The sequence below is a fragment of the Drosophila obscura genome, unplaced genomic scaffold (assembly GCF_018151105.1).
Source record: "Drosophila obscura isolate BZ-5 IFL unplaced genomic scaffold, ASM1815110v1 contig_29, whole genome shotgun sequence".
Lineage (NCBI taxonomy): Eukaryota > Metazoa > Arthropoda > Insecta > Diptera > Drosophilidae > Drosophila > Drosophila obscura.
In genome coordinates, this window is record NW_024542816.1 from 1,993,196 (window position 1) to 2,019,083 (window position 25,888).

The following is a 25,888-nucleotide window of genomic DNA, read 5'->3' on the forward strand; positions in this document are numbered from 1 at the left end:
ACGAAATCAAACGTCAATTGTCGACTCCACAATGAACGTGATCAGGAAGGATAAGTCAGCCATGGACAACCGCCTAAAGGTATTGGAACAACAAGTGGCAACCATCAGCAGAGAAAGAGGAACATATCATGGCGATCATCTAATTCAGTCATACCTAGGGCTCACAGCACAACTAACTCTGCTGACAACGAGTCTTCAACGTATGCAGTCTGACATATCTGATGTATTAATCGGCATTCACCATCGGACAATAAGCCCAACGCTAGTATCTCCTGAGCAATTAAGAGAGCAACTAGACCAAATCCGGGATCACTTGCCAGCTGATCAAATGTTGCCTGTCACAACACAAAATGTGATACAATTATACAGGCTAATGCGCGCTGAAGGAACACTGACTACCACACACGTCATTTTCAAGGTGACACTACCGTTAGTTTCAACATTTCAGCTCGAAGTTTTCAGTATCATGCCGATTCCGGTCTGGGACTCAACAAGTTGGAGCTTGTTCAATCTCAAAACAACCATAATCACTGTAAACACTCACCGAGATCAATTCATGGGATTTACTCCAGAAGAATTTCGACGCTGCTTTAAACTACTCAACGCAGAATACATCTGCTTTGATCATCAAACAGTCTTCAATGTCGACAATCGCTGTGAGTTTCAGCTGTTTAACAATAAAACAGCACCTTTATGTGAAGTGACCCACACGAAGGCGGACATGGTGTGGTCCAAAACTCAGCAAGCAAATAAATGGATTTTTGCAACACACTCTACAATGAGACTTCAGGCAGTTTGCAACGGGTCTCCATCAACCATACAACTAGAAGGAACTGGCTTGCTCTCACTGTCACCTGGATGCACTGCTCGCAATACAGAAATAAGCATCAGTACCTTCAGCACAACAATCAGTGAAGTCAAATCAGCCTACACTCGATTTGGGGACATACGCTACCAACGACACCCCCTTCGCCAGCAACTGCACAATTGGAGAACCAGACATCAGACTATCTTCAAGAATTGGAAGATTTACGCCTGCAATTAGTGGCAATCAATCAACAAAGGCTGCCACACCATCTCAACACAGTGCAGCATCATCAAATCGCTACTTATGCTGCCCTAGCAATATCAATGCTATTGATTATTGCGTTCATTCTCCGGAAGAAGTATCGATCATGGAACCCAAGGCCGTCAACAATCAACCAAACAGAGCCACGCGGATCATCACCGCCCATTCCACGCCGCTTTTCAGTCGACTTGGGCGATGGTTGAACACCAGTTCAACGGCCGGGAGAATGTTCAGTCGCATATTTATGCAGTAATTAATATTACATAATATACACTTATCGAATAAGTCAGGTCGACCCATGTAACGGGAGACATAATAACAAACGACAAGGCATTGTAGCTGAGTCAAAAATAACCGCTTCTGCAGCAATTTCTGCCAACGATGCGATCGCTCGTCAGAGGGCAAAACACTGGTGCAATTGCTGACTATCACAATTGCCCAATAACACAATATCATATTAAATCCAAATTAATTCAATATTAATTCCAATTCCCTTTTACCATATTCTTACTAGACTCAGCACTTTCTGTACCTTTTGTTACCTATAAATAGAAATTAAGTTTGTTGAATAAAATCAGTATCAGAAACAGTACCATCACTGCCTGTTCACTCATTCTCTACAACTGCAATCAACAGAGGCTGTCGCCGTGTCTTCAGACCCTCATTTGCTCGACGTAGGAATCCCTCTCCGCAGTCCAACTGGTTCAAGTTCTAGTTGCGACGACAAATTTGTAGACGGTTTATGTACCGTATGCATACCAAAACACACACACAATCACACATTAACAAAGGCAAATTTATAGCAGTTTTATGGCAAATGTTTTTTGTAATTGTAAAATTTAAGTGGTGATGTATCATTTTATTATAATTATTCAATAAAAAAAAAAACAAAATTCACAGGGCTTAAACATGTCTTCAGATAAATGAACAGCAAATAAAATTACAAATAGTCAATACAATTCTCGTGCATTCTCTTTGGCAGCATTCGCTTGTGCGCCTCGAGTCGATCTTGACGATGAGCGCTCTGTTAAGTGTACAGAATGTTTAGTTTGGTGGATAACATAATTTTATTTCAGTATAGGTTTGATATGTACAACGTCTAACCAAATGCATTGATTCCAAAACATTTTTTGAACTTTTCAGGTTTAAGCATCTGTGGCTCTAATTCCATTCGCTTCTGGACCAAACGACATTGGCACGGAGCACCTCTGCGATGGACGACAGCAGGGCAGTGTCCTGGGGGAAGGCCTCAGTGAAGCTATCGGCCACCTCGCGGATGACCATCAGCGTCTCACAGTACAGATTGCATCCCTGCTTGTCAAACAGATCGACATCCGCCCCATCCTCCCCCAAGGCGCCATGCTCCGGGCTGGGTGTCTCCTGTGCCATCAGCAGGAACGGCTCGATAATGATACTAAATAGGCGCAACAAAAAGCCATTATCCTTGCCGTATTTTTCCAGGCTGTCAATGAAATTTTTGAGGAACTTTTTAAGCACTACATTTGCGAGAATCTTCTTGGGCTCCGGCTTCGGGTGCACCCTATCCCAATCCATCTGGTCGGCCATCACGGCCGCATCGTTGCGCAATCCCTCGTCATCGTCCACCAGCAGAAGGAGCACCAGACGGGCAAAACGCCCGAGCGTCTCCAAATCGCCGAGGAAGAGCTGCCGTGAGATTTCGATGCCAATACGCTCGCACAGACCGATGGCCTTGTGCCGCAAATAGACTGGCTGTGTGGCATAGCACAGAATCTGTGCATACTCCAGCAGGGGTATCCAGATGGGCTGCGACAGCTCCTCCTGGCGGTCCATCAGGCGCTTGATGGCCAGCACCAGGCCAAAGTGAACGTGAGCGGCGTTGTTCTCGAGCGCAAACTCCAGTAGTCGTTCCAAGTCGATGGCGGGATTAAGGGGAATCAGCAGTTGCAGTATCCCAATGCGGCCGGCCAGCTGCAGGCTCCAGCAGTTGGGTGGGCCCTGCTGGCCCCAGACGTACATACGGCGGAGGCAGGTGTGCACCGACGGGGACGAGGCGATGCCACGGCCCAGCTCATGCCGCTGGTCGGGTGTGAGGGCCTTGTGGTAGCGCACAATGTCGCTGGAAAAGCTCAAAACCTTCACGTCGCCGGCATTGACCAGATCGATATGAAGCGGCGGCAGATCCTGCAGGGCCACGTACAGCAACAGCTCACCCTTCAACTCCTCGATCGCCATGGGCATTGGGCCGCTGAATTTGCACAGATCCGTGACAATGTGCTTAATGGCGGACCCCGGAAGGTGCTCCAGTCGGTGCAGATGGAGCCCAAAGATCTGAAAGATCTTCGGCGAGAGGCGATCCCTCTGGCAAGCCTCATAGATGCGAACAGGCGACAGCTCGTACACGCGCCGCAGCTCGACCATTACACTCTCCTCCACCTGTCCATGCGCCACATCCTCGAGTATGGCCACCAGCACCTCCAGCATGCCGTTGAACAGAAAGAGGCTCCTGTCGAGCAGATCAATTGTCACTTTTGATAATGTCTTCAGCATCATTCGGTTCAGATTCGGGCGGCTCCAGCGCAGGCGTCGGTACAGCTCCAACAGCAGCCGCTCCTGGCCATGGATACGATTGTGGCTCACCATTGGACCATCATCAGCATCCTCTTGGGAGGGCGGTGCCTGCGAATTGGAGTGGAAGAGGAACGGATAGAAAATGGAAAGAAAATAATGGCAAGCCTCAACAAAGTATAGAGATGGAGAGTAGAAGATAAAAGATGTGTAGAATGAACAGAAGAAATACCTAAAGAAAAATAAGGGCCGGGATTAAGTATAGGAATATCTGACCGAATAGAGGATTTCTCCTTGCGCGAAATATTACTTTAGGGTAGTTAGGAGCAAGTAGTTCTTGATACCAAATGATCCTTTATCGATATATACATAAATTTTTATCGATCTAGAGTCTAGACAATAAATAGCTGCAGGAGAAATCAGTTCAAAATGAAGAAATTATCCAGAGTATTATAAAACGATATGTATCGAACTAGTCGATTGATTACACCGAGAAAAATCAGTGCCAAGCATCAACGATTATTTATCAATATTTATCGATGGACGATAAATGGTTTAAACATGGAGAAATTATCAAGGATCAATGTTTATGGCTTTAATCGATGTATAACACCAAGAAAAATAGATTAGAGATGATGGAATTATCAATGATTAATTTTCGATATTTATCGCTGAAAATTATCCCAAAAGGGGGAGTTGCAATGGAAATCTGTTGAAATGCTTGTGAAATCAGTTATCATAATAGATATATGAGCAGGCGGAAGTAGATGCCAGAACATGGATAGCAAAATATATATCGGGTGTTGTATCTGAGGATGAACAAGTGCCCTCCCAAAAGAACCCCAAAAGGGCAACACTCACGTTCAATCGTTCATGCAGCACCAACATTTGATCAAGGATGCGCCTTGTCCGGACCAAAGCATCCTGATCGTCCACGAAATTGCCAACCACCGACGCGGCCTTCTCGCGGGTCAACACATCCGCACAGAGGCTGATCTTCAGCAGATCTGGCACAAAATTGCTGAGCTGCAAAGAGCGAAAGGTTACAGTCAGTGGAGGGAGGAGCAGACATCGATCGATTGGGCCTCACCTTCAGTGTGGACTCGGCTCCCTCCATCGACGAGGGATAGAGGCGACTGAGCAGCATCAGCATGCTCTGCAAATGAATCTTCTGAGCGCCATGCAGCGGCCTGGGCCCTTGTGCAGCCCTGGCCAGGCCCTGGCTAAAGTAGTTGTACAACTCCGGATAGCGCGTGAAGAAAATGCGTCCCGTCATCCGATTGCGTACATGCAGCTCGCCAGAGTCATCGCGCGGCCGCTCCACACCGAACACGCGGACGACGAGCGTCGCCAGCAGCAGGCTGGCGCTATTCTGCTCCGCCCAGTCGGTGGCCAGCAGACCATTCAGCGTGCAAACGATGCCGCGTGCCACAAACTCACCCACCAGATCGGCCAGCTCGCTGCTCCGGAATAGGGCACGCATTATGTTGAGCGCATGGCAGTGGGCAGCGCCGGCAGACGCTTCAGCGCCAGCTTGGGGGGCATCACTATCCGCCGGTGGCGACTCGCACACCTTCAGCAGCCGGATCATGCAACGATGCAGCGTGTTGTGGGTGCCCAGCTTCAACTCCGAGCAGACGAGCGCCTGCAGCATGTAGGGTATGCCGGCACTGCGACGCGTGGGACACAAACGAGACTGCGACGATGCGAGGGACTGCTGCTGCTGCTTTCCCTCGATCATATCGAGTGCCTCGTTCACCCAAGCGGTGGGCAATTGATTGAGCGCGGCCGCATCGCTGTGCCAGAAGCGGCGGCAGAGCATGCTGAAGCCCACATAGGCCTGCTCGAAGGCACCACGATGCTTAATCTCGGCCAGCAGCAAAAGGAAGTGATCTCCAATGGCCGTTAGCTGACTGGCGCTCAGCAGATATGTGGCATCGTCCTTCTGCTGCTGCTGCTGCTGCCTGCTGGTGCTCCTGCTCGAGGGGCGAGCGCTCCACTAGACCGCCCAGTATGTTGGATACCTCCTTGATGCTGCGCCAAGCACAGAGTAACACCATCTGCGGTGTGGTGCGTATCTGACGCAACGCCTCAGCATCCAGACGCCGCCTTAGGACATTGGCCACCTCTTGGTCCGTCTCCTGGTCACTGGTCTCCGGCAAGTAGCCCTCGGGCGCCACACTGCTCACAACGGGCAGCACCACCTCGCTAATGGCCATGCAGACGTCGACCAGCTCCTGCACATACTGCCGCCAGAGGGGCTCCCTGGCCAGCTCCTGCATGGCAAGCAGCTCGATGAGATGGCGACTGGCCAGTAGCAGGCCGTACATCGGACTCAATTTGGCGGCCTCTGCGAGATTTGTGGTGGCCAGAGCCAGAGCCTCGCGCAACGGTTGCAGGCACCACTGCAGCGCTGCATAGATCCGCGGCTGATAGCGCACTGCATCGGCTGGGCACGGCACCAGCTGCGTCTCCACCTGTTTGGCCTGGCAGTGCACCTGCAGCAGATAGGCACCCGTGAGCGAATCGGGCGGCCGCAGCGACACCAGCAGCTCCATCACAGTGTCCGGTTGGATGCGTGTGCATGGCTGCAGCTTGATCAGCAGCTCGGCAGCCACCAGTTTGTTGTGCTCGTAGCTGTCCCAGAGGCATGACTCGACGCATGCCGCCTGATTGGCGGTCAGTATATCCTCCATGGGTATGTCCAGGCGGCTGCACATGACCGCACAGCTTTGTAGAAGACGCAGCGAGAGCCAACGTCGTCCATAGTTGGCCGAATGAAAGAGATTGTCGGCCAGCAGGGCCATGAAACCGCGCAGATAGTCCATTTGGTCGGCACCAGTGGCGGTGGGACGCTTCCTGTGCTCCGCCAGGCAGAGTTCGATGCGTCGTATGACCTTCAGCATGTGGCCAAAGCCCAGCTGGCGTATGTGCGCACTGGGATTGTTGATGTTGTGCTTCAGATAGTAGCCAATAATGGCACGCTCCTCGACGCTGACCGGCTGGCTGGGCAGTGCGGCGGCGCCCACAAAGCGCAAGGTAAGCAGCCGCAGGTGATCGTCCTGCCCCACCACAGCGTCTCGTAGCATCTGGCTGTGCTTCACGAGCAGGTACTGCCGCATTTCATTTGACTCGTCGTTGCGTGCGCTCAGTATGGCCGTCAGGATGGTGCTAAAGGGTATGGCCGTGTCGTTTTGCAGCCAAATGTGACGCAATGCCTGCGGCTCCTCTTTGACGGCCTGCGTGATCAGCCCCTCGATGGCTGACAGTCGCTTATTTTGGTTCTGTGTGGCCCTCAGCAGCAGGTTCAACCATTGCTGGCACCAATCCTCGAAGGTCTGCTCTTTGCGCGATGCCACCATCATGGCTGTGTGGAAGAGAGAGAGAGAGAGAGAGAGAGAGAAACGTAAGCGGAGCTCTGCGGGTTTGAGAAATTGGGATTGTTTGGGACTCTCACCTTTAAAGAGCGAATCGACGGCATCATCCACGCCCAAATACTCGGGAAACACACGTCCAAAAAGGCTGGGACAGTGCCTGATAGCCTCGCGTGCCCCCTGAACGCTGACAAGTTTCTCCATTGCCAGACAGCCAGCAAGCAGGCTGCCGCTGCTGGTGCTGCTGCTGCCCTCCTCGAAACGTAGATAGACCGCTTGAAATAGCCCCAGCAGACCGCAGGCCTGGCCATGCTGCAGTATCTGCATGAAGATGCCACCGCACATATGACGCACCGAGTCCGTGCCACTGCAAATGTTGGCCAAAGCGAAACGCTGCAACGCATAGAGGATGCGCTCGTAGCCCTGACGCTGAGGCGGCGGCCCAGCGAGTAGATGCGGCACCGGCAGGCCCAGACTCTTGGAATAGGCATGCAAATGCTTGGCCATGTAAACGAGAACATTGTTGAGGCTGCCCTCGTGGCTGGTGAGCTCCATCAGGCGATCCACAATGTCCGCTGCCTGGCTGCCATATCGCTGATAATCGTCGGGCAGCAGAACATTCAGAGCAGCCGCCTGTATGGGCAGGCACTCGATGGGCATCGCCTGCGACGACTCGTCCAGATAAGCCTCCAAACGATCAAAGAATCGGGCATTCTTGCCAATCACTAGGCCAGCGATCGAGCGCACATCCCACGGTGTATCCCTGTGACGGGCCACCTCCTCGGCCACCAACTGAACCGATCGCAGGTGCACACGCACACCGCTCTCCAGCCGGTCGCCCCACTCGGACAGCACACCCACATGGAAGCGCAGCACATTCTGCACAAACAGATACAGTTCGTTGAGCCGCGTGGGTGACAGCTCCAGGGCGCTGCTATTGCTACAGGGGCAGAGCGGAGCAGAGGGCGCGCGATTCGTTTTGATTGAGGCTAAAACTAAAGCCGCATCCTGGGCACTCACCTGATGTCCAGCCAATAGCGTTCGAGGGCGCTACCTAGGAGCGGCAAAAAGACATCAAGCTCATGGCCCAGAGCCTCCCGGCCATACGGGAAATTCTGCAGACACGCATTGGTCGACACAAACACATCGTTCACCTGGTCGTGGGTCAGCGGGGTATCTGTGCTGGTGCTGGCAACTGTGGCCGCCAATTCGCGCAGAGCCGCACGCAGTGCGGCCAGCAGCTGTGGCTTGGTGTGCTGTGGCTGGCCCAGCTGCTTGGCCAGAGCCTGGTCGGAGAAGAGCCTGCCAGGGGGGAAAAGGGGGGGGGGGAATAAGTGTCACGGTTGTTCCTGTTTCCTAGTGGGTTTGCTTCGTACTTGATCAGCTGATTGCGCACCGAGTGCTTGAGGGGACTGGCAAAGAGCACACTGGCCAGAAACTGTTCCACCGCCAGACGACGTTGCTCCTGATCCTGATCCTCACCGTCACCGTGCCCAGCCTGGGTCTGCTGCTCGTGCAGTGCATGGAAACAGCCGCGGATGACGCTCACCTGCTCCGCACTGGTGCTGGCCGTGGCAAACTGCTGCACAAAGCTATGGGGCGCTGGAACAAATCGAAATTCCATCATGTGGCGGAAATGGAGTCGCTTGATGTGGCGATGGCGGCGGCGGCTTCAGCGCTGTCACTACTCACATCCCGTCCACTTGTTGGGCACCGGCACGAGGGCGTCGCGCAGCTCCGCGAAACGCTTGGGATGGGCGCACAGCTTGATTGCTGTTACCCGTAAATTTAAATCGTTCATTGTGCGCGCACACCTTTAATACAAAACACAATGAAGAGGACGAATGCGAATGCGAGATGCGAAGCGAACCATAGAACCACCGCAAAAATTGAATCAAATTTTTGTGGGTTTCCAAAACAAACTGTCTCGTGGCCAGGGTGATCCTTGTACCCCAGAAATATACCGTAAATATACCGAGTCAAAAAATAACTTAACCCGCTGAAGCCCCCTCTATTTAAGCTGCTTGTATAAACTTCTTGTAGATTTATCCTTCCCATTTACTTACAAAATAAATACTACCACAATATCTTTCACCTGAAATGCGTAAAAAATGTTTCAAGTTTCAAAATATTCGTGTGTAAATCGAAATACCCACTGGTCGACAATGGGCTAATCGTTCTCTCTTCATATTCGGAAATCATATTTCTCGATTTTTATATTTGGCATACTATTGCTAGCTAGCTATGACTCTCAGCACAGAACATATAATTTAATGCACTTTATGAATCAATTTTCCACGGGATTGGACTCCTTTTTATTGGATTGCTTATAACGTTAGGCTTACACGCAGCACCCGCCCAGCGTTTAAATTTGTTGTGTGTTTTTTTTTGCCAGAAACACCCGATGTTTTCCAAGTGACAAAAATACCAAAAATATACCAAACTAACCGTTACAGTGAAAAGTGCTGCCAAACAAATCCAATGGAGTGCAGCATTTTTACCCTTCCTCCAACGATACCGTGACAAAGGGTAGCGAGGGTAGGGAGTAAATGGATTAAAGGATGTTATCAGCCAACCGATGATGACAGAGTTATTGACGTCAACGGAAAGTAAACTTTAAAAAGAGCAACGTGAAATGGGAAAGAAAGACGCCACAAGCGACAGCAGCGCGTGACTGAAGTCTGGACTGACGTCAAACGGCACATGTCGGCGCGTGATCAACCGGGAGAGTTACGTCCTGGATGCAACGAGGCGTTAAGGACAATATTCAGGCATTGATAAAGATTAAAGTCTTAAAGTGTTAGAGTAAATAAATGTTTGTTTTGTTTTTAACTTTATTGAATCCGATTACTTAACTACTTTCGGAAATAACAATTTTGGGGGGGTGGTATGCGGGGTAAATGGATAAAGGAAATACCAGACTACATGAAGGACTTATCATTGGAATTTCCATTGGAGGCAGCAAACTGCACCAAAGCTTTGATGCGACGCAACAGTGAACCATTGAAGCCCTTGCACTTAACCGTATGCTCTTCACTGGCGGCGATCAGCTCCGAGCAGAAGGTCTCGTTAAATGTGGAGATGAGATGCTGCTTCAGTTGCAGTATCTCATCTGGTGTGGCATGCAGCACGGATACGTTGCCGCTGAAACTGTCCAGATTGCTCTCGTTGATGGCACTGCGATTCTCGCTGGCAAAGATCACCGCATTGCGCATATAAAAGTCCAAATGGATCCACAGCAAATACAGATTCTGTTCGGCTATAAAAACGGCCTGCATCAGTTCGTTGCGCTTCTCGCTGTGCCGCTGGCTCAGCTCCACGTAGCTTTCTTTACCTGCAACGAAAAGAAGATAGCCAAAATGATTGTGAATGAGCTCTGTGTACGTGTCTTTTGGCAGTGTCATGCACACGCAATGTATGTTGTTTCTATACCATACTCAAGCATGCTGTATTCGGTATTCTTGTGGATCGCGAGCCTTGAGACACTTACCGCTGGGACCGAAGCAAATGTTTGGCAGCGAGGAGCGCTGCTGCAGCAGATTGTCGGCATGGGACTTCTGCGAAAGATAGTAGCCCACGGAGCCCTTTAGCTGATCGATGATTGTGTGGATAATGGCCGTCAGCTTCTTGCCATCTGTCTTGCCAGTGCTACAATAAAGAGAATAACAGTAAGAGAACAGTATTCGGACAATAGCCAAACGCCCTTACAGTGGTGTCACATCATTGACAATGGTCGTGAGGAGAAACTTGGAGGTGGTGCTGTCCCGTACATGGCTGGTCACGGCATGGCGGCAGTAGAGCGACAGATTGGCGGCAATGTCCAAAAAATACTTGATATGACGACTCTTCTGGCTCTCGGGCAGTGACTCCACATGCGGCTGCTTCAGTATCTGCCGGATGGTGGCCTCGGTCACCGTGAAACGACTAAAGACAACGATCATCAGCTGCTGCAGGCGATTCAGTCGATTATACAACTCCAGATCGCGCTCCACGTCCTGGCAATTGTCCATATCGGTGCACAGTTCGGGCGTGGTGGTGCGTGAAAAGAGATTTGTGATCGATGCCAGCTGCTGCAGGTGCCCCAGATCCATCAGTGGCGTGGCCGTGCGCAACATCGTCTCCACCATTTCGATGTGGGCAAACAGAAAGTTGAGCACTTGCAGGGCCGCCGAATTGTTCTGCGAGCCCAGGGAGCTGACAATGCCATCGCAAAGGACCAGCGCCGGCTGCAGTATGGCATGGAAACGCTCGAAAGTGTCCGGCAGAAAGCCGTCCGGCTGCGTTCGCAACTGGTTGGCCTTCAGGTCCGGCTGCAGGTCGAACACCCGCATATTGGACAGGACGCCCAGTGTTCCCTCGGCGAGCATCATGCGGGCGCCCGGCTGTGTCTGCGACAGACGCGTGAAGAAGGCCAATCGTGCCTCGTACACGTACAACGGACGCAGGTGCTCCGGCACCGGCTGCAGTATGGCGCTCAGCGCCTCATCCGAATCGGCCACGCTGTCCAAAAGATGCTTCAGGTAGCCGCGCGACACCACAAATTCGGTGAGCGTGCTCACCGCATCCAGTTCGGAGATCATCTCCAGGCAGGCCAGCGCCAGCATGCGGCATACATCGTGTCCGGTCACCGCATCGTGGCAGATCGAATCGATCAGCTTCTCGCCGTACACCCCAATCACCTCCGAGGCCATCTCCTTGAGCCGATCCCTATTCTCGTGCCGCTGATCAAATGCCGTCTGTGTGGTGCTCTCCAGGCGTGTGGCAACGCTGCGGGGAAAGAATGAAAGAAAAATAAAACTTAAATTGAGGCTAAAAATAAAACTGGGGCCGGCGGGGCGGCTTACCTTTCATGAAAGTCCACCTCCTCGTCGGTGCGCAGACGCTTCACGATCCGCAGGCAATTGAGCAGCGCCGTATAGAGATTGATGCGCAGCTTCTGTGACTTGACACCGCTCACCATTATCCACTCGACAATGCGTTTCAGGATGAAGCGTAGATTGCTCGTGCTGCCCGTCAGCAAGCCACTGATTCTCCACTGTGAAAGCGTATCGCTGGCATTGTTGTTGTTGCTGTTGCTGCTGTTGAGTGCCCCTGTGGCACCTGGGGTAGCGGCAGCAGCAGGGCCAACATTTTGTATGATGGTCGCATCGGTGTCGTCGCTTTGACGCTGATCCTCCAACTGGTAATAGCAGATGCGCAGGTTGGCCAACAGCAGCAGAATCGTTTCGGTGATCTGTATGGAGATCTCGATGAGCGGCTGCACGGGCTCCACCTTGAGCAGCATCTTCTCGATAATATCAATGATGTACTGACGCCTCAATGCCGGCGGCATCAGTGCCTCGGGCATGCTGCTGAACAGTATCTGCACCAGCTGGCACCACGCATCCACAAACTTGAGCGTGGCCATGCGCTGTGTCCGCACACGGTTCACCTCGACGGCATACTGCAGCAGCAGGGTGATCTCTCCGCTGATCGCCTTGCGCTGTCCGGTGGCAATGGTGCTCTGCACCGTGCGCAATTCATCGTGCAGAATGTCATGAAGTTTGCGGATATTTATCATCATGTGTGAGCCAGTTCCAGCGGCATTGGCACTGCCTGGACTCGGTCTGGGGCGGGATTCGCATTCCTTGAGCAGCGTTGTCATCAGCGCCGTATCAAAGAACTGCAACTGCGGCTGTTGGGTTGCTGTAGCCTCCTCCAGCACTAGACATTCGAGCAAACGATTCGCATGCAATCCTTGGGTCTTATCGGGCATGACGGGCATCTTAATCGCCGCCGTAGCGGTGCCCACATCCATGCCATAAAAGCTTGCGGAGGCTGTGCCACTCAGTATGCTGTTGGTGAGGTCCTGCGGCATGCCAGGATTCGTACGCTGCCCCTCCGACTGGCCGCCCAGCAGCAGTATGTCGCACAACAGATTATAGCGCGTCGTTTGGCCATGATTGGCCGCCAGGCGCACCTCAACGGCCACACAGTTGAGCAAATGGCTCATGGCATGCATCATATGATCCTCGCGATGCCGTCGAAATGGCATGGCGCTGAGATGTCGCAGCAGAAAGTCATTGCAGGTCAAGCGAAAGAAGCGTAGAATGGTTTCCGAGGTGCGTCGATTGGCGCACAGGCCATGGAACAACTGATAGATGCTCTCCACCAGATGGGCCGTATGTGGGCAGTATTCCTCCTGGCTATGCCGTTGACTCTATACGGATTAGAAGGAGACAGCGAGAGTGAGTGAGTGAGTGAGAACCCACCCAAAGGTAGAAAGAGATAAGAGACGGGTACAAACCTCTAGATATTTCTCTAGGACCAAAACCAACGAATGCACACAACAGCACTGCACTTCGATGCCAATCTGTTGCTTATCCCTGGCCATAAAATCCCGCAGGACATCGATGCCCAACAGGAAGTAAACAAAATTTGGCGGCGCCTGACAAATATTGAGGCCAAATAGCTGTACCACAGCCTCCTTGATCTGCAGATCAATGCTGACGGGTATTTTGTCGTTGAGGGCCACCACCTCGTAGCAGGGGCCCAGTGTCATGTCGCCACCATCATCGAGCGTGGCCTCCGCCTCCGATTCATTGTCCTCGACGCTCACACTCGGTGGCTGTTGTCCGCCATGATTGAGTACATCGCCCATGGCCTGATAATCATTGAGTACAATCGCATCGAGCAGCTCCTCGTTCTGTTGGGCCAAACGGGCATCCATTTCCAGGCACTCGACAAATCCCTGACGCACTTCGAGCCGCTCGTGGCTGCCCAGGGCGTACATATTGAGGATTTGTGAGGCGACATTTGGCAGCATGGTCACCGCACTCAGTATCTTGATGGCCGCCAGCGAGTGGCGGGGCAGCCAGTTGTTGTAGGTGACAAATTTGATGATTTTTAGCACATAATCGGGCCGTCGGGTGCGCGGATTAAAGTCCAATAGCATACGATTCAGTCCCGATAGCAAAATGGGACTATTTGCCGATGAATGGGCCTCGAAGAAGGCATTCTGTTTGGCCACCGCCACCTCGAGCAGCAGGAGGGCATACAGGGCGCATTCCTCCAGCTGTTCCTTGCCCCGAAAGCGCCTGTACTCGTCCAGCCGTTCGCGCGCATCCTCAATGATGCGCAACAGCAGCCGCACCAGATCCGATTTCACTTGCAGCTGCAGCATCACATGATAGCCCGGATACGGATGCTCGTCACGCAATTCCATAAAATCGGTCGCCTTCGGTCGGTATGTGGCCAGCAGATAGAACAAAAGTTTCAATCCCTTGGCGCCCACCTCCCACATTTCGCTGGCATCCTTGTACGAACGATTGTAGAACTTGAGGAGTATACCGTTCATCAGGAAATTCAGATACGGATCATAGCCCGGCTGGCGTGCGCCAGCGCCCAAGCTGCGCGGCATATGGGTGGTCATCAGTGTGTGGAGCAGCTGGAGCACACCGCGACTCAGATTGTACGACTCCAGGCGGCTCTCGTTCTGCTCAATCTCCTCCGACAGGCTGCACTGGTTCTGGCCGGCCGCCGCCGCCGTCGTCGCTATACCCAGTGTGGGTATAATCTGTGACTCCTCCAGCAGGAACCAAATGGCACGCGCCGTGTCCTTTGATTTGGCCAGCGCTGCCAGGGTAAACATAATCTCGGCCTTGAGCACCAACGGTGCGGCACAGGCCACTAGTCCCAGGAGTACCTGTGGCGCCTGCCAGCTGGATTGATCGCACATCATCACACGGGACACGCGATCGTGTTCGGCCACCGCACGCATAATCCCCATCACAGCGACCAGATGCTCCGTTTCGCGTTGCGTTATGTTCCGGGGCTGCAGGGCACGGCGCATAAAATGTTCGCAGCTCGGGGCATTGCTGGAGACTAAAATGCTGGAGGCATCTGTTCGCATGTTGCTGTCGAGAGGGAGGGAGGGAAGGAAGGGAGGAAAGGAAAGGAATAGAGAGAATACGAAATAAAAGCTGATTGTCCCCGCCTCCGCTCACCTGTAATAGCTGGCCAATGCCTGAAAGAAATGATCCCAGCCCATCGAATAGCTCGAGGCACTCGATGGTGAATTCTTGAGCAGATTGAAGGCACTGCGTGCCGCGAGCTTGGTGCGTGTGAGGCCCGTGATCATCTTCAGATACGATTTGAACAGCGTCTGTGGCAGCAGTTCGCTGGCCAATGAAATGAACTTGAATAGGGACACGGCCCGCGAGCTATTGGACAGGGCAAAGAGGCCGGCATTGTCGTTGCTGCTGCGGTCAGGCGTTGTGCCCGTATCGCTGGCACACCAATATTCATTGCACAGACTGTAGCTGGCCCGCCGATCGCCATAGAGACGGGCCACGCACAGCATCAGCAGCTCAAAGTTTGCATCCAAATTTGGTGGCGGTTCGAGGCCTTCATTCAGGAAACTAATCACCGTGCGTGCCGACTCATCCGCCCGGTTGCGTAGCTCAGCCACTTTCGCGTGCATAAAGTCAATGAAATCGGTGATCAATAGATGCGCCCGTCGATAAATGAACTCCGTGCTGCACAAAAACGAAAGCATCACAAAGGGTTTAGGTTTAGGTTTAGGCGTCCATTGACTCGCTAACTCACTTGTAAATCATTTCATTCTCCAGCAACTGGCGATAGATGAAGCCAAACACATTGGAGGCGAGTGCCTCATCCATTAGCTGCTCATCGCGTGGTATAAGCGCACTGGCGGGCGCCTGCAGCTGGCTGGGTGCATGCCGCAGGCTGGCCAGGGCCAGGGCAAAGCTATACTTGATGATGGCATCCAGGCGCGGTGTCTGCCACTTGCCTTGGGCATACAAAGCCTCATAGAAGCCCTTGGCAAACTCCGGATCCCACATAATGGGCAGCCGTGACGTATACGGATTGACCACATCGGTGCCCAGCAGCACGGACGTATCATAGGAGTAGAGCAATGCCATTAGCATAATGACCGTCACATCATCGATATTACCGCCAGCATTTTCGTTGCATTTGCAGTCGGCCAGCATTTTCATTAGGCGTATGGCCTTGGCACGGGGCAGGCCACGTTGGGCGGCATAATTGAAGAGACTCATGGCCACAGCCTTGCGAATGTCCTCGTATAAGGCCAGCACTTGATTCTGATGCTTTGTGGAGCCAAAGGCGCGATTTTTGGTCAGCATAAGGTTCTGTCCAGAGAGGAGGGCGGGAATGCAATTAAAGAGCTGTGGGTGTGAGAGTAGGATGCTTTACCTCCTTGACCACATCCATTTCGGCGAGTATATCGAGCAGGCGACCCAACAAATTCGATTCCTCCGTCAGATTCTGCACATAATTATTAACCAACGCGAGGAACTGCCAAGAAATAGAGAGAGAAAGGGAGCACAGCCCATTAGACCATTTACTTGGAGCACAGGCAGAGTCCATGCTGTACACCTACCTCTCTGGGCAGCTCTGTCACCCAGGATACGCCGCTGATCGTCTGCATCATATCGCGCAGGGCACAGGCCATGGCCTTGCGGCCATCATAGTACAGCAAAACGGCAACCAGGCCACGCGACAGTCCCGGATGATGCATCTGCTGACGCTGGGCGGTATACAGCAGCTCCACGGCAAACAGCTCATCCAGATCGAACATATCCGACAATATGATGGCCTCATCGATCAGGTCCTGGGAGAGTACCAGCTTGTGACCCTGGGCGCCCAGCGGTATGCCTTCGTTGATGCCCGCCCTTAGCTGATTGCGGCTTTTCTCATTCTTTGGCTGAAAGTAAAAGGTACAGTCAGTCAGACAGAGGCCAGTCCCAGAGGTTATGTGGGGGGGGTGGACCCTTACCGGATTGCGTAGAAAATTGGAAAAGTTCTGTTTGTACTTCTTGAGGCACTGCTCCAGTTCGCCAATGAGATCCTTTGGCTGGGAAATCGCCTGCTGCATCGTGCCATAAAGATGCTTGTATGGCGTCCACATGTCCTCGGTCATGCCTTTGCCACACGAAAAATACACAGAGAATACAAAATTATATGTACCACCAGACATATGATGTCCCCCAGCACATACCATCCATTTTTGGCTCTTTTTCTATTTAACGTAGCAAAACAAGATATAATATAAATAAAAACGCGGTAAATTTTTGTTTTTGTGGGAATCGGTGCCGGTTTGTGTGTGACCAGTTACGGCTTCAATCGAAATCACTCGATGCTTTGCCAAAGCATTGCTGGCTTTTGTCTTAACCAAATGCGGTCACACTCCATACACAGCTGCTGGTACGCGCGGGGCGCGGCTTTTTTTATTTGTTCACACTTCTAATTTGGAGGAGGTATATTTTATATATTTTACAATGGTCACTCTTACAATTTATATTGTATATTTGTTACATTCGGCTTGCGGCTCGTGGGGCAACGCCGGCTAGCTCTCGACCCCAGGGATGGGTAGTTCCCCTTGCCCACCAAATGTAAGCAAAGTTTGAGATTTCGACTTCTCGGGACATCAATTCAGACAAAAAAAAACTACAATAGACTGCAAGACAAACAAAAAGAACCAAACAAATAGACGGCTGTCAAGTGGGTGAAGTCTAGGTGTTTCCACTTCGCGCGCCCACCCTACCTGTGGTCAAATACAACGTTCATTTTGGCCACCCTCTGCTGGAACGGCTGCGGCTGGTCTAATCCATGGCTTACGCCACGCGTCCTCCCTCTAAATTAATTTAGGCCTTCATCATTTCAATATTCCTTAGTTTAATATATAATATAATACGACAAATACATCTCCTAACTATAATTTTTCGTCCTAGATAATAAACAAAAATAATTTAAATAAATAACATAATAACAAAAAAAATACCAACTCACTTAACGACAACACTCAAATAAATACCAACTGGATTAGGAGAATATACCTATATACCTATGGGCGTTTTTATGCAGAATTAAATTGGGAAATGATTTACATTTCTTTTGGCCCTCCCGAGACTAACCTACCAAGAGCTCTTGTTAAGGGTCATAGGGGCAGATATAAACAAGGCCATCGACAACAAAAATGACCAACCAATATTTTACCAAAACGGTGGGCTTGTGGGACCCCGCGCCGCGCACAAGGGTTAATCCTACCATATGTTTTGTTTTGTGTCTATGTCGAGCAATGTTTGGCGTTTCACAAATCGGGTTTGTTTACGTTACGGTTCACTTAAACTATTAATAATAAATAACAATTAACACATATAATATGGACAACACGATGGACAATACTAATACTGTCGGGCACATATGTGTCCGTAGCGGCTTGCGAGTGAGAATAGTGATCCCAAGAAAATATATATAAACGGTGGGCGATCGTGAGTGCAATGAACTTTGCGTGCAAATATGAACGTGTAGTGTGTAAATGCGAGGGTAATGCTTGGGGTGAGCGTAGAGGTGGCTCCTGCAGAGTCCCCAGGCTCGGACTACGTGCACCACTGCGTCTGCGGCACGGTCCTTGGTCACTCTGCGCGGATCGTTCGTTTGACCTGGTTAGGCCTGCACCCCTCACAAATCTCGGTTTCATCCACGGCACACGCACAACAGACACGGAACGGACTCACAGTTAGATTTCGAAGGGTGGCTCGTCGGGCACACTGCGGTCGATCCTCTCCAGAATTTCTCTCCCACAGGTAAAATCACTGACCCGGCTGCGCTGGGCAATCTTCCGGGCCAGGCTATGGGAAATGCATAACGGATTACATTTTATTTAAATTCGAATTTTCACCACTCACTTTTTGAAAATTCCACTAATCGGGTTTAACCCCACTCGGCCTAGATTATAGTTCTGCTATTAATTAGTACCTCTGCTTCGGATGACCAGCAATTCTTATGTCCACGTTTTAGATTTTTTGCACTCCTATTTAATCCCTTTCATGTATGCCTGCCTTTACCAATACACCTAACTAATCTTATCCTCTTCCTTCTTTTCTTCAGTAACGGAATCTCGCTCTCACCGATACTGTCCTACATCATTTAGCCTCCTTGGAAAACCGATAGATGCCGCTTCGACTCAGCCCTGGACAATCTATCGCTGAGGTGGGACTGGAACACCACCACGAGTATGTCGACGGACCTTTGAAAGGACAACATACGCGTGGGCATGCCCACCGGATTAAGGGTTACTCTCGACCACATGCCGGCGTGCCTTCTTCTGCAGCGCCCAACGTAGGCCACACCCACATAAAACTAGAGCCTCAAGTCTTTTGCGTGGTAGACTCCAATGGGACGACCGTTGAGATCCTCCAGAGCATATGCGTTCTCTCCTACTGGCTTCACTACACGGCATCGGACGAAATTGCGCGCGAACTTGGCATTGAAGCATTTACCGATGTCGCTTAGGACAAAATTACGGCGGAATACCTCTTGTCCAGGCTTCGCATAAAACACCCGAGCTCTCTGGTTGTACCTCAAGCTACTACGTTTGTACGCGTGATGCAGACTATCTCGAATCCTCTCCTGAATGAGTTGTCGCTTGTCCTGACTCTCTAGCAGAGATATGTCATGCTCGCCGATGGAACGCAAACGTTTCGCCAGCTTATAGGATGACCCATGCAAATACATTTGCTGTCCGAAGACCGCAAAGAACGGAGTCACGCCTGTCGCCTCATGAACTGAGTTCCTTATGGCCAACTCTATCTCCGGAAGATGTACGTCCCAGTCCCGGTGATCGTCCTCCAAATACATACGAATCGCGCTAAGAACAGTACGATTCACACCTTCGGCTGCGTTGCTTTGTGGAGAATACACTGTCCTCAAATGGGTCACTCCAAACGCTTCGATCATCTCCCTGAACGTTTTGGAAATGAACTGAGCCCCATTGTCTGAGTGAATAGTCTCCGGCACCCCAAACTTATAAAAGACTTCATGGACGAGGAACGCCACTACATCCTTCGCTGCGGCCGCTTTCATGGTCTTCAGGAAAGTGAATTCCGAGAAGTGGTCAACCACAATGAATATCCACGCTTGACCATTCTTCGAACGCGGATATTTCCCTAAGAAATCGATGTATAGCTTTTGGAATGGACGCTCCGTGATCACCTCCTGTCCAATCCCAACCTGCATCCGGTAATTCTGCGCTCTCGACTCCTTGCAAACGTCACAACGTCGGATGTAATCGCGCACTTCCACAGCCATTTTTGGCCAGTAAAATTGCCTACGCAGAAGGTGCAACGTTTTGGCAATACCACCGTGCGCCGTCTTTTCATCGAGATGCGCCTTGTCTATCAATGTGGCCGTCAGCGAACTCGGAACCCACAATTTCCAGACAGATCCCTCCAGCTGGTCCTCTAACCTTTCAAAGCGCATGCGCTTGAATATCATTCCATCTACAATCTGAAGATCAGGTAAGCGTTCTTGATTCTCTCTGACTTCTTTCTTTAACTCCTGATATTCCTCAGACTCGAACTCCACCGTTTCGAAACCCAGAACACTGCTCGGATGCACTTCCAACTCTTCGATATTGCGCGACAATGTATCTGCCACTACATTATCCACTCCTTTTCGGTGTTCTATGCCGAAATCGAAGGCTTGCAATTGAAGAGACCACCGAGCTAAACGACCATCCAAGCTCTTCATCGTCATGAGCCATTTGAGACTGGCGTGGTCAGTAATGACTGTGAACGGCATAAGCTCGACATACGGACGGAAATTCAGAATCGCCATGAGAGCTGCCAAACACTCTTTCTCTGTCATAGAGTCGTTTATCTGGTGGCAATTCAGCTTCGCCGAGAAGAATGCAATCAGCCTCTCGTTCTGCTCATCATCGCGTTGGAAGAGTACGGCTCCTACCCCATAATGCGACGCGTCGCACTGGATGTAAAAGTGCCGCTTGAAATCTGCGTGTACGAGGACAGGTGCAGAGGTAAGTGCAGCTTTCAGCTCTCCCATTGCTCGCTTTGCCTCATCCGTCAATCTAAATCTCCTTTTCCCGACTTTTTCAAGGCATCTGTAAGTGGAACGGCTAACTCTGCAAAGTTCTTCATAAAACGCCGATACCAACCCGCAGTACCCAAGAAACTACGCAGTTCTCGGACAGATCGTGGCTCGGGAATGCGTAAAATAGCCAATACACGATCTGGATCCATCTTGAGCGTTCCTCCTCCCACTATAAAACTGAGGTATTTAATGTTTTTAAAGCAAAAATGAGATTTCCCTAACCCTATCGTCAAATTTGCCTTTCTTAGTCGCTCTGCAACCTGTAGGAGGATCTTCACGTGCTGTTCGAAGCTCTCGGATATAATCAGCAAGTCGTCGAGGTATGCATATACATTTGAACGCATCTCTACCGGAATAACCTTATCCACTAATCTACATAGGCGTTGTGCAGCGTTGCAAAGACCGAAGGGCATTATCCGGAACTGGTATAATGGTCTTCCTGGCACTGTGAAAGCAGTGTAGGCTCGGCTCGGCTCGTCCAGCTCGATTTGCCAAAATGCGAATTTTAAATCGACGCTGGAGATGTATATCGTCTGGTCGAGACGCGACAAAATCCCCTCGATGCTAGGCAGTGGATAGGCGTCCTTGATGGTCACCTTGTTGAGCTTTCGGTCATCGAGACAGAACCGATTTTTCCCCGGCCGTCGCACAACCGTAGTGCGCTTGCTCCACGGGCTATCACTGTGCTCGATGACTCCTAAAGCCAACATCTTGTCCACCTCCACAAAAACCACGTCCTGCATCGCTGGCGATAATGGATAATGTCGATCCTTTACAGGCTCGGCATTCTCCACAAGCTGGATTTTATGCGTCTCTATCGACGTCTTGCCCAGGCCTACCCCTTCAAATGTCAGAATTTCTGCCTTCACCTTATCCAAGACGATTTTCTGCTCCTCCGACAACTCCCATTCCTCCTGCACAATTTCCTTCTCCGGTCCTTCTACATAGTGAGCGACTTGGTCAGCCATCACTTCTTCTACCAATCTGTGTGATGCACCTACAGGACATTCTCCCATCACCTCAGGAGCCAATGCAAAAGCCCGCCAAAAGTCTACACCCAAGTAAATTTCCTGCTCCAAGAACGGACATAAGAAAAAGGTTAATCTCTTTATCTCTCCCTTATACTCCACAGCCAATTCCACTCGACCAACGATTGCGCGATCTTCTCCATTTGCCACCTTAACTATGGACGAATAGCGACGAGCCACTACACCCAGCTTCTCCAAGAACTCCTGGCCATTCTTGCCTAACATGCTGTGCGTAGCGCCTGAGTCCAACAACCCTCTAATGGATTCCCCCATTATCGAGATTCCAGCGAATACTCTTGGGTAGCTTTTGCTACAGCGCTGTACTGAGGCAATCACCTGTCTCCTCACCGATCGTCTCTGCTTAAACCGGGATCTTGCCTTCTTTACCCGAACTGACAGTGCTCGCATCCCATCCACCTTTAAGTCGGAAAATATTCTATTACGGACCTTTAAGTAATTCCTTAACCGCTCTTCATACGGTAAGTTCCTTAACCTAGCATGCAAACTATGTCTATCTATTTCATTATTCTTATGTTCTACTTCCAGTTCGCAGGCCCCATCTGTGAGCGTGTTTCGCCTGCTTGAATCGCGCTCTTCTTCGCGTTTCCCGCACAATTCGGACAGGTCGGACAATATGCATCGGGCTTTCCACAGCGGTAGCAGAAGATTCGCGTCTCTGCTGCCATACAGTCCCGAAAACCATGATCCGTTTTCCCGCAGTTCCAGCAAGTCAACTTTACTGGACCCCGCCTTGTCACTTGCGCCTCCTCACAGACTTATGCCTCCTCATTGCTTCTCGACAGATCCTGCGCGACCTCACTGACGTTCGCTCCTCGGCCAAAGTTGGTGGCTTTTGGTGCTCCTCGCCACGAAGATCGGGACTTCCGCTTCAAGTGTGCCTCTATTTCCACGCATTCATCACGCAGTTGGTCTATGGAGTACACTCGTAAGCCATACACGAAACTCGCTATCTCATCTGTGAGAGCCTTTTTCACTATCTTTATCATCTCGCTTTCAGGTGGTGGCGTCTCTACCCTCGAAGAAAGCTTCCTCATGGCATGAAAAAAGTCTTCCACGCTCTCGTTTGGCCGTTGCATCCGTTCCCGCAGTTCTCTCATTCGGTCGAACTCGGAAGCTGTGCCTCGGAAACGTGCAACTAAATCATCCCTCAACTCCTGCCAGTTACCACCACGATGATCCCGTACGTACTGCCAATACCATTCCCGAGCGTTTCCCGTAAGCAGATGATGTAACCCCTTCATCACCTCATCCCAGGGACATCGCATTTGCGCCTGCAGGAATTCGACTCGGAAAACGAAATCCTCTACGGTCACTTTATTGGCGTCGCCATCGAAAGTCACGTCCCACTTCTCGACTCGGCCCCACCGAGGCCACGATCGGTAATGGGACGACTGTGGATGCTGCTCCTCACGTGGGCTGCTGGTTGTTCTCCCACCGAATCTTCTATTCCCGCTACGACCCGTACCTTGCTGCCTCGTTATCGGGTTTAGCCAATTTTGAGCCCGATGATCACCCCGTCGATGCTGGTCTGCAGATGCCATCGCCCCTACTCCTGAAGACGGTTCCGGACCATTCCCATCGTGCCCCGACCGTGACAAACGTGGTTTTGGTGGCGGTATGGCCGCTTCAGTCGAACTCGACGGTTTCCTCTTCGGTATGGCTCCTCGCTGCCCTTGCTCGGTGTTGTTGTCTTCTCATTGCGTAACTGTCAGCTGTGGTGGCTGCTGTCTCATCGGCTGGAGTATCTCATTGAGTTCGCGCATCATCCCCATGAATCCCATGCGTAACTCCTCCTGCAACACCCGACTTATAGAGTCAGCCTGCGCTGCTCTATTTGTCGCTCCCGCCTGAGCCATCGCTACATTAGCTGCTGATGCCAATTCAGAAGGAAGGAATGGTGTATTCGGCCACTCTTCTGCCCTGTTCTGGACTGGCGTTCTCGGCAAACCACCCACAGCTCCCAGATCACTACGATCTTGGTCGGCCATCGCCCCGGACACTTCTCCTAACGATCCCTGTCTTTCGTGTGCTCGAGATCGCGTCGGATATGGCCGGCTGCTTACTGCTTTTGGCATTCCCACCAAAGGACCACAAAGAAAACGATTATAACAATCTAAACGAAACTAACTATATATACCTAAATAAATAAATACCCAAATAAATAACAAGCAAAATAAATAACCCCTCTGACAGCAAATAATCACGTAAATAAATAAATAATTACTTAATAAATATGCCGCCAAATAGGCTAATATTCATTTCCCCAATAAATACTTGAATAAATAAATAAATAGAATATATATCGATCGACACCTAACTAAAATTCAAAACATATATTCTCGGACAAACACACAACACAACAAAATAACCTTCAATTCTTTTCTTCACAGAATAGTTCTTTTTAGAGGAGGACACTTGACTAGCCGGGACCAACAACCGCTCCAGTTTCTGCGCTCCACTTGACAGTCGTCCTACGGATACACTACATTCACAAAACACCCCTTTTGTGTGACTTGTCGCCTACACTAGTCATCACTTTGAGTGATGGCCGATAAGCGAGAAGCCTCACGGTGCACCAGTTCAACATTCTTGTGTCTTGTCCCCGCCATCCATCCTACCGATTTGCCGTGACAGCCGATGCATCGCGGACTGTCATTACGACACCCGGGCCACAGACTCCTCACAACATCTCGGCGGACAGACAACCAAACCAAAACACGAAAGCGACTATTTACAAACAAACAGGTGAGAAACTAACTTGAACATTTACCTACATGACTTACTCTATCTTATCCCATATCACATTCTATCACAGATTTATTCGATACCACCAGGCAATGTGTCCGTCGCAAACTACCAGTTCCTTCGTGGAACAGCAGTGACTTACGTCCACTAGCGACATCGAACTGTGGCGAAACGCAACATGGAACTCGTAAGTCCTCTCACTACAGCTTTTCTACCTAACTACAACTATCTCTCCCTAGCGTTGGCCACTCCGCGCCATTAAGGGTCAGCTTTGCGCTCCCCTTAAGCCTGCAGCAGCGACTTCTGCCGGGACAGCTAAACTGCATTTCGCGAGCCGTCGTCTTCTCTACAAAAAATTTTATTTTTATTTATTTCTCCAATGCATTCCCCTCTACACGTCCAGGAGTCATTTGTTACAATGACACCTGGAGTTGCGTCAGTCCAAATGCATTGGAACAATAAATTATTGGGCGCCATTTGTTACAGCCGGCGTTGCCCCACGAGCCGCAAGCCGAATGTAACATATTTACGGCATATTTTGAAAATGACGTTTCTGAGGTTCCAGTCACACTCGACAAAACAAGTCAATTGAAATATTTATTCTTCCATATATTAATATACTTTTGAAAATGACCGCCAAACTCCATTTAGCGCACAAAATATACTGACATTTTTCGCTCTCAAATCGTTCCCATAATAGCCTTTTTACATTGCATTTAATACTGCGCATAAAAACAAAATCGCTGACTAATACAACCAGTCGGTTGTTGTTTTTGTTGTTTGGAATTGTTTTTGTTTGTGCAGCATCCGAAACAGCACAGAACCCTCTCTCTGCTGCACAGAAATTAGTTACAGTCTGAAAGTGGACTTCTGCTGGCTCCCTTTCTCCCTCTCTCCCAGCGTTGTAGTGATTAAAAACACGCCCACACTTGTCAAGGAGGGGGGTGGGGCGTATATGGGAGAGAGCACTTTTATTTACTGTTAATTAATTCGTAATGTAATCTCTTTCGAAAGTTATTTTTTTGAAATTTGTTTTTATTCAGTTTTCTTTTTCCACACATGTGTCCCACCTAAGCTGGCCCCTGCAGGCCCCCTGCTGCCCAGCATCCTGCCCCGTAACGTGGCAGGAGACTGAACTCAAAGCGCCAGCTTCTAATTTGCTGCTAAATGGAAGCGAAAACGCTTTGTTT

General features: G+C 50.5%; 2 protein-coding genes and 1 long non-coding RNA gene across 4 annotated transcripts; 1 reads left to right on the forward strand and 2 right to left on the reverse strand.

Annotated features, from left to right (window-relative positions):
- Positions 1-1,949: 1,949 nt before the first annotated feature.
- LOC111080864 (thyroid adenoma-associated protein homolog) lies at positions 1,950-8,940 on the reverse strand. The gene is given in 8 exon segments (XM_022376708.2): positions 1,950-3,727; positions 4,478-4,642; positions 4,707-5,579; positions 5,581-6,983; positions 7,074-7,930; positions 8,011-8,292; positions 8,367-8,592; positions 8,683-8,940. Coding segments are annotated over 8 exon segments (5,412 nt in total). The 5' UTR covers positions 8,792-8,940; the 3' UTR covers positions 1,950-2,230.
- An 870-nt stretch (positions 8,941-9,810) lies between these two features.
- LOC111080863 (nuclear pore complex protein Nup205) lies at positions 9,811-17,126 on the reverse strand. The gene is made up of 11 exons (XM_022376707.2): positions 17,012-17,126; positions 16,790-16,935; positions 16,394-16,717; positions 16,207-16,308; positions 15,577-16,142; positions 14,976-15,506; positions 13,277-14,885; positions 11,835-13,189; positions 10,699-11,757; positions 10,481-10,638; positions 9,811-10,324 (listed from the first exon to the last, which is right to left on the reverse strand). The coding sequence occupies exons 1-11, from the start codon at positions 17,016-17,018 to the stop codon at positions 9,912-9,914; spliced, it is 6,270 nt and encodes a 2,089-aa protein (XP_022232399.2). The 5' UTR covers positions 17,019-17,126; the 3' UTR covers positions 9,811-9,911.
- Positions 17,127-21,150: 4,024 nt separating this feature from the next.
- On the forward strand, positions 21,151-25,299 carry LOC111080867. 2 transcript variants are annotated; one of them, XR_005968120.1, is made up of 9 exons: positions 21,151-21,224; positions 21,285-21,965; positions 22,037-22,411; positions 22,479-22,878; positions 22,951-23,133; positions 23,208-23,607; positions 24,344-24,698; positions 24,769-24,885; positions 24,938-25,299. It is a non-coding gene; the product is annotated as an uncharacterized LOC111080867 (long non-coding RNA). The 2 variants fall into 2 exon arrangements; XR_005968121.1 differs by having other exon boundaries at positions 24,349-24,698.
- The last annotated feature ends 589 nt before the right edge of the window (positions 25,300-25,888 follow it).

What these genes read in the sequence shown, in the direction of transcription:
- LOC111080863 (XM_022376707.2), bottom strand. An exon ending in CCAATTTTCTACGCAATCCG is followed by an intron (nt 16,718 to 16,789) that starts GTAAGGGTCCAC and finishes TTTTACTTTCAG; the next exon opens with CCAAAGAATGAGAAAAGCCG. An exon ending in CATTTGCTTCGGTCCCAGCG is followed by an intron (nt 10,325 to 10,480) that starts GTAAGTGTCTCA and finishes TTTTCGTTGCAG; the next exon opens with GTAAAGAAAGCTACGTGGAG.